At 15.8% G+C, this 8,757-nt stretch overlaps 2 protein-coding genes across 2 annotated transcripts, besides 9 other annotated features; one reads left to right on the top strand and one right to left on the bottom strand. All coding sequences in view use genetic code 6, as the record gives it.

The window, feature by feature from the left end:
* Window positions 1-289: 289 nt before the first annotated feature.
* On the top strand, window positions 290-1,206 carry IMG5_089710 (lim-type zinc finger protein, putative; the record flags this gene model as incomplete). The annotated part of the gene is made up of 5 exons (XM_004035725.1): window positions 290-344; window positions 384-468; window positions 511-838; window positions 881-1,034; window positions 1,175-1,206. Coding segments are annotated over 5 exons (654 nt in total), but the record flags the coding sequence as incomplete, so codon positions are not given.
* A 532-nt stretch (window positions 1,207-1,738) lies between these two features.
* Window positions 1,739-1,768: a microsatellite.
* A 56-nt stretch (window positions 1,769-1,824) lies between these two features.
* Window positions 1,825-1,856: a microsatellite.
* Window positions 1,857-2,745: 889 nt separating this feature from the next.
* Window positions 2,746-2,817: a microsatellite.
* A 15-nt stretch (window positions 2,818-2,832) lies between these two features.
* Window positions 2,833-2,875: a microsatellite.
* A 164-nt stretch (window positions 2,876-3,039) lies between these two features.
* On the bottom strand, window positions 3,040-4,662 carry IMG5_089700 (hypothetical protein; the record flags this gene model as incomplete). Its single annotated transcript, XM_004035724.1, has 8 exons — window positions 3,040-3,061; window positions 3,102-3,170; window positions 3,315-3,380; window positions 3,656-3,737; window positions 3,816-3,911; window positions 4,062-4,143; window positions 4,185-4,429; window positions 4,476-4,662. 8 exons carry the CDS (start codon window positions 4,660-4,662, stop codon window positions 3,040-3,042), a joined length of 849 nt encoding a protein of 282 aa, XP_004035772.1.
* Window positions 3,783-3,807: a microsatellite.
* Window positions 3,920-3,979: a microsatellite.
* A 1,911-nt stretch (window positions 4,663-6,573) lies between the features above and the next one.
* Window positions 6,574-6,643: a microsatellite.
* A 1,037-nt stretch (window positions 6,644-7,680) lies between these two features.
* Window positions 7,681-7,711: a microsatellite.
* A 419-nt stretch (window positions 7,712-8,130) lies between these two features.
* Window positions 8,131-8,165: a microsatellite.
* Between the last annotated feature and the right edge of the window lie 592 nt (window positions 8,166-8,757).

The following is an 8,757-nucleotide window of genomic DNA, read 5'->3' as shown; positions in this document are numbered from 1 at the left end:
TTTATATGATTATTTTAAAAAATAGTATTAATTTTTAATATAAAATTGAAGAAGATGAATTAGATTTTTATTATAATAGCAATTTTATTAAAAATATTAGTCTTGATAGTGTATATAATAAAGATTTAATTTTAAATAGAAAAAAAAGTTAAGATATATAAAATAGCGCAAGAATGGTAGATAGTACTATAAAGGCAACAATTAAATAAAAGGTTTATTTTAAGAATTTATTTAAAACTTTGGTAAATAATTTTTTTTTTATTTTTAAATTTAAATTTTTTTAAAAAAGGTTTCTAAATAAAAAAAAAGATTTGATAATGATGGATATTCATTAGACTTAGCCTGTAATATTATTATTTATTATTATAAAATAAACATATAAGATATTACAGAGAATATAATCGCCATGGGTTATCCATCATAAAATTACGAAAAAATATTTAGAAATTCTATGAAAGAAGTTTATAAGTTTTTATTAAAAATAATAATTTATATTTATTTTTTTAATAGTTTTTTAAATGAAAGGCACAAAAATCATTATAAAGTATATAATTTATGTAGTGAAAGAAAATATTAAAAAAATTGTTTTGATGGAATGTTTGAAGAATACCCATTTGATGATCATTAACCTCCCACATTATAATTAATTTACAAATTTTGCGAATCAATAAATCAATGGTTAAATTAACACCCTTATAATGTAGTTGCTGTGCATTGTAAAGCTGGAAAAGGAAGAACTGGTGTTATGATTTGTTGCTATTTATTATTTAGTGGGTAGTTTGAAAAAGCTTATGATGCAATTAGATATTATGGAATTATGAGAACTAAAAATAAAAAGGTTTTTTTGATAAATATTTTTTTATTTTTTAAAAAATTAAAGGGAGTTACTATTCCTAGTTAAATTAGATATATTACATATTTTTAAATTGCTTTAAATAATTAATGGAATCTAGAGAATTTTCCTGAAATAGAATTAAAATTGAAAGTTATTAAATTAATTACAGTTCCTAATTTTAATTTGTTCGGAGGATGCAGTATATATTTTTTGTTAAGAAAAAAATTAAATTAAATTAAAAAAATTAGAACTTTTTTTTATTATTAAAAATAAAAACAATTTTTATGATTCGAGGGTTTATTTATTTAAACTTATATTTGCATATTTATTTATATATAGGAGCATTTCTAAGTAAAAAATTATAAAAATGAAGCTTTAATAGAGTATTTTACGGATGAAATTCGTATAAAAGGAGATGTATAAATTTAGTTTTATAATGTTAACATTCTAAAAAAATAGTAATAATAATATTTATAATACAACTTTTAGTATTTAATAGACAATTAATTTCCTAAATTTGGATAAATTGTGCTTTTTTTGATTCAAAAGGAGTTATTGTTATTGATAAATATATGATTGATAAGGCACATAAAGATAAAAATGAGAAAAATTTTAAAAATGAATTTTACATAGAATTACATGCTGTACATATTAATTAATAGTTTGATATTTAAAGGAAAAATTATAAAATTAACAAAACAATTTAAAATCTAAATGTTGATAATATTTCCAATTTTAAAGAAAAAGTTTAGTAAATTTAAAAAAATATTAATGATAAAATTTAAGAAAAGTTACAAATAAGATAAAAATAATACAAATCATAATGAAAAAAATAATATATATATATATAAAAATGTTAGTTAGATTATATTTATATATAAAATCATATTATTTAATTGATTTATTATATTATATTAAATTATATAATATTAATTTAGCTATTCGAAAAGCACAGTTTTTAAAAGTAAATAAATTCTAATTTTTATATATTTTTTTTTTAATTAGTTTTTTATTTTAATTATAAAAAATATTCTAAAATAATAATTAAAAAATGTATATTTATAAAATATATTCAGCTATAATTCTAACTTATTCATTATATAATTTAAATTAATTTTATTAAACTAGTAAGCTAAACAAATTAAACATAATATTTTACCTTACATGCATTATCATATCAATTTATCTTTATTTTTATTAATAAAAACATAAAAAGATATTCAAAAAAAAAATACTATTTTAAAGTAACTAAAAAGATACCCATCTAAAATAATAGAAATAAAAAAAAAGACTACCAAAAAATATTAAAAAAGCTATCCTATGATATTTAAAATATCAAAAATAAATATTAAATATCGGCAATATACAAAATCTAAAACTAATATTTAAAAAATTAATTTAAAAATTATCAGACCGAAAAAAGTAAACAAATAAAATAATAAGGTGCATGTGGAATCGCAAACACATATTACGGTTTCCATGGCACAAAAAAAATATGTCCAAAATACACATAATAATGTCAAAATTATATAGATTGTTCTTTTTGTAATATCATATAAATAGGTTTTTCAAATAAATATTCAGGAAAAGGAGTCTGTACTGAACTTAGATATGGAAAAGGGACATATTTTAGCGATAGTATACAAAAAGCGTTAAATTATAGTTAAGGAGATGAATAAATTTTATTAGCATGTAAAATTTGTTTAGGAAAAATATTTAAACCGTAAAATTCCGATAGTTTTTTTTTATAATTTGATGATTTTATATACGATAGTGTTTATGCATCCCCAGAATATACAAATAATATTAAATTAAGTGAAATTTGTGTCAAAAAAGCTAATGCTTGTTATCCGAAATATATTTTAGTGTTTTAATGATATTTATTATAAATCAATTATATGTAAAAATAAATATATATATATATATAAAAATGTATATATATATATATATATATATATATATATTTATATTTATATTTATATTTAAAATAAAAAAAAATTAAATTCCTTTTAATCATTCTATTAAATTTTTTATTTATTCGAATATTATTTTAAATGCATTTAAGAATGATTTATCTGACCCCTTATTTTTTTTTTTTTTATTTTTAAATAATTAAAATACTCCAATTTTTTTAAAAATTAATAGATATTATTAATTTTCTACTATTTAGAATGCTTTACAACTTATACTACAATCTTCTTTATTCATTTTAAACCAGCATTTAATCTTTATTTAAATAAATATATAAGATGAAATAATATTTTACATAATATTATCTATTTGGATAAATATGATAAACTTCAGTTGGATTAAGTTATTAATACGCTTTTAGAACCTTTATAATAAAATAAAAATAAAATATTGATAAAATTATACTGTTTAATCTATATAATTAATTGTATGTTTAGTTGTAAATTTAGTATATTATAGAAGTTATTTTAATTAATTTTAAATTTAATTTTTTTCATTTTTTGTTTACTAAACATCAAATATTCTATTTATAAAACTTCCTGTTAAAAAAGTCATCAATTCGAATGCAGTGATTCTATTTTTATTTAAAAAAATTAAACTATATTTAAGAAATAAATTTACTTATTTACTATTATGTCTGAAGGGTTTTTTTTATATTTTTTATCTTCTTAATTAATATTATCTAAGTCACTTTCACAATCAACCAATTCGGTATTTTCTAAAGTTTATTTATTTTAAATATTCATATTTTTATTTATTTCATCTTCTTATTGTTTAAAAATTTCAATTTCTTCTTTTGACATTTTACTAATATTTTTTTGTTATTTTTTGAAAAATAAAAATTATTACTCTCTAAACCACGAATGATTTTTTATCTATTCTAATGTTACTCTTTTTTTAGGATTATTATTCAATATTAATTTTATCATATCTAAAATAAGAAATATATTTATTTTATATTTATATTTTTTGTTATTAAAATAAAATAAAATAAAATAAAAAATATAACCTTACAAATTTTTAGAAAATGATTTCGGCATATCATAATTTGAAGAAACTATTTTTTCAAGTAATTTTGATACATTATCATCTTCAAAAGGTAATCCTTTATTTATATATAAAAAAGAAACAATTAAATTAAATATTAAACAAAAAAAATTAATTAAAAATTAAGAAGAAATATAAAACAATACATAAGAAATATAAATTAGAAAAATATTTATATTTAAAAAAAAATATTTTTAAAATATTTTACTTCCTGCAACACAAAAATATAAAATAATGCCTAAAGACCATATATCAGCCCTATGTCCATCATATCCCATATTTTAGATAACCTTAATTTTTTAATATAAAAAATAAAAAATAAGATAAAAACTTCAGGTGCTAAATAATTAATAGTTCCACACGTAGTATGTAATAAATTTTATATTTAAGTTGAATCTTCATATAAAGAAGATAAACCAAAATCTGAAACTTTAATAGTTCCAAATTCATCAATTAAAATATTTTCAGGTTTTAAATCTCTATGTGCAATATTTTTACTTTTACAATATTCTATGGCTAATAATATTTATCTGAAAATATTTCTCATTTCATCTTCATTTATTTTTCCCTTATCCTCTATAAAAATTTTATTTTTTTAAAAAATAAATAAATAGTTTCATACTTATAATATCCCATAATTCTCCACCTTTCATAAATTCAAGAACTAAATAAATTTTAGTTCTTGAAGCTAATACTTCAATTAATTTTACGATATTTTTGTGGCTTATTATCATTAGAATGGATATTTCCTTCTTTAAACTTTCGATTGAATCATCCCTTTAGACTCGACTTTTATCTATTATTTTCATTGCAAATTTATTTTTGGATACACTATGTATTACTTCCCGTACTCTTTTTTTATTATTATTAAAAAATATTTTTGTTATATTTTAACATAGCAAATGATCCCTCTCCTAAAATACGACCTAATTCATATTAACCTACTCTTTTTGTCATTTTTTTTATTTATTTATAAACTCTAAGTTTTAGTTTTAGCTTTAGTTTATATTTTTTATGTTTTTAGAAAAAAATAATTAAATATATTATATTTTTATAAATACAAAATATAGTTAGTTATTAACTTTAAATTATAATTTTTTTGAAATTTAGTTAATTTATTTTAATTATTTATTTCTAATAAAAATAAGTTTATTTCATATTTTTATGACATTTAATAATTTTTCAACTTTTTATAAAACTATTATTATTATCTTTTCTATAATTTTTATTTGATATTAGTATTTTATAGTTAAAAAAAATACTATATATTATAGATATTTAATTATTTTAGAATCAATTATAAAAAGAATCAACAATTTAATTAAGTTTAGATATTTTTTATTATTTATATTCATTTAATTAAGTTTTGTTGTTTAAAATATTTTATATCTTTAATTAGAAAATAAAAATAATATTAAAATTAATAATAAAAAAAAATACATCTTCATAAAACATTTCTAAATTTTCAATTCCATAAATGTAGTTTTCATTTTTTAATTTTTAAAATAATTCTTCTTAATGGTTATTCATTAGTTATTAATTTATTACTGCGCATATTTATTTTTTATATTTTAAAGCTTAAAAAAGTGTTCCTGCTCCTTTTAATTTAATTTATTATTTTTTTTAAACAAAAAATATACCACAATGGGAAATAATAAAATCTGCTTTTTAAAAATACAAATCTAATGTATCTTTTAAATTAAATATTTCAATTTCTAATTAATTTTTGTAATTATATATTTCTTTAAATTCAAAATTTCCTCTTTTTTTTTAATAATAAAAATAAAAAAATATTTATTTTTTACCTTCCTTTTTAAATAATTATATTCGTAAATCCTTTTTGAATAAAAAATTCATAATTTTAAGGATCTTTATCAATTATTTATAATAATTGATCAAATTAAGTAGTTCCAACAGTTATAAATAAAGTTTTTTTCATAAAAAATACAAATAAAAAAATGTTTTAAATAATATATATATTAAGAAAAAAATTAATGCTTTTTAAATAAATAAATATTAAATTTTAAATAAATTTATTTTCAAATATATTAATTATTTAAATTCTATTTATTTTGCTCTTCTTATAAAACTAAACAGATCTCATTAATTTTATTATTTTTATTAAAATAATTAGACATATATTAATAAACTAAAGATTTACATATAATCCAAAAAGGTTCATTACATTGTTCAATGCATTCTATACTTTTTTATAAATTATTGATAAAAAATTCACAAATTTTCTTATTAAAATCTTCTAAAAGTTAATTATTTTATATACAAACGAATTAATCTTCATAATTTTTCTAAAATTTAATTTTAAAATTATTTAAATCTAAACAAATTAAATTTTTTTATTATTAAAAGTTAATATTACAATTAAATATTTATTAAAAAATTAAAATATTATCTTTTTGGAGAAAAGTTTAATTTTAAAAAATATTAAGTTATTTTTGCATTTCTTATTTAATTTCTAAACTAGGAATATTATTGAGTATTTTTTTAATTTATAAATTTTAAATTAATTCTTATTCAATTAAAAGTTATTCTTTTTCTTTTAATTCTATTTTGATTTTTTTTAAGGAATTTTTCATATTTTTATTTTTGCAGGTTTTTTTTTATATTTTTTTATACTTTTTAACTTTCTTTTAAATTTTTAATTCATTTTTGGAAATCAAATTTTTTAAATTTTCATTATTTTATGTTAAAATTTCAATTTCATTTTTTAAAATTTTTATTTCGAATTCTTTTTCATCTTTAAATTCACGAATTTTTTATAAATTTTTAATTTCTTCATCTTTTTCATTAATTTTTTAAGAATAATTTTTTATTTTTTAAACCATTTTTATAATTAAATTTTAAAAATTTTCACTTTCTTATAATTTTTAATCATTAACAAATATTTCTTAATTTAATTCCTATATTTTTTCTTTAAATATTTAAATATTTTATTATTTTTCTTATATAAAATTGATTTGATGCTCATTATTTTCTTCATTTTTTTCTAAAAAATCTATTTTATCTTCCAAATTTTATATTTTGCTTTATAAATTAACTATTTGTAATTAAAAATTCTCATTTTTTTAAGCTTCTTATGTAATTTTCTCATTCAAAGAAATTGTTTTTTCCTAAAAAAAAATTTTTTATTCTAAATAAATAGTACTTTTCTCCCTTTCTTTTTCATATAGGTTTTTTAATAAATTATTAGCTTTTAAAAGGTCCGAATTTTATTAAATCAATTAATTTATAAATATCTATTTTTTTTGAATTATCTAATTAAAAGTTTAATTCTGGTTTTCTATTTTCTAATCATTTTCTATTTTATTTTTTAATAATCTTGCATTTTCTTGTCTTAATTTTAAATTTTAATCGCTTAAATTAGCAAATTCATTTAATTTTTTAACTACTTTTTATTCTACTTGAGTATTTTTAGGTTCTATTGATGATAAAGACAATGATTCTTCTGATATTTCAGAATCTGATTATTATAAATACTTCATATTTTATTTTTCTTGGTTTTCGCACTATTTTATTATTTCTGATGTTAGATTTGATAACAGTTAACTATTTATAAATTCAATTTTAGATTTTTAGATTTGTTTTTTTACTTTGGATGATTATTGATATTTTCGTTTAACATTTTATTTCAATATAATTTTTATTTATTTAATTAACTATTTAATATTATATATAGACACATTTAATTAAAAAATTAATACGTATTTTATTTATATAATTAATTTTTTTAAAATAAGTGATTAATATTTAGTTTTAATAATAAACATATATTAGAATAATTTTACGAATATAAATAATTATTCAACTCAAATTTTATTTTTATTAATTTAATTTTTATTATTATTATCTGCACTTTAACTTCTAAATGTTTTATTTTTAAAAGGAGAATCTTTAATTTTTTTTTATTTTCCACCAATATTAAAAGTTTGTAAAATATTATCTTTTATTTTTATTTTTACTTTATTTTTTTAAGCATGCTTTTAACCAACTGTATATTAATTTTAGTTTTTATACTAATAAGAATTACTACTCCTATTTTTAATCTTATTTTAAATTCCTTAGTTTTATATAGTTTTCATAAATGCTTATTTCTGAATTTATTTTAAAATATTTTTTTATTAAATATGACTTAATAATTCTTTTTTTTATTTTCGTTTGGAATAAATTTCTATGTATTTGAATAGCTCAATTAATTATATGGCTCAGTATTTAATCTTGACATTTTTTTATATAAATCTTCTTCGTCTTTTAAAGTGTTATTATTATGATTATTTATGTTATTATTATTATTTATACAATTTTATTCAAATTTTTCAGATTATATACTTGTACTTCTTTTGCATTTTGAAACTATATTAGGCTTTTATTATATTTATTCATGCCTTTATATTTTTTCTATTTATTTATTTTGTTTCTATATTTTTTTTAAAAAAATGTGTAATTGTATTCTTTTTAATTAAATTTTTACCATTATTTATTCAATTAATTCTTAATTTTTTTATTATTAAATCTTTAATTCTCTTTCTTTTTATTCGAGATTTTCTTATATGTTTTCTGCATATAATTTTAGTTATTATTCAATACTTATGTGCTCCCTGCATTCAGCTTCCATTTTTTGGAGCATTTACTCATATTTTTACATATTACTATTTTCATTTTAAGAACTAACACTTTTTAAATTATTTTTTTCTAATTAAATCTTTGATTTTATTAAATAATTTATTATCTATTTTATGTACTGACATAAAAATTAATATTCAATTTGTCTTATTTCTTCTATACATTCATCTAAAGGAATTACTTTATACAAATCTTCTATTGAAGTCTTTTTTTTATTTTTTTATTTTTAAAAAAAAATACTTTATCAAGTTTATTTTAACAATAAA

The sequence above is a fragment of the Ichthyophthirius multifiliis genome (assembly GCF_000220395.1).
Source record: "Ichthyophthirius multifiliis unplaced genomic scaffold scaff_1120509250693, whole genome shotgun sequence".
NCBI lineage: Eukaryota > Ciliophora > Oligohymenophorea > Hymenostomatida > Ichthyophthirius > Ichthyophthirius multifiliis.
This window is presented reverse-complemented; position numbering and strand designations above follow the sequence as displayed.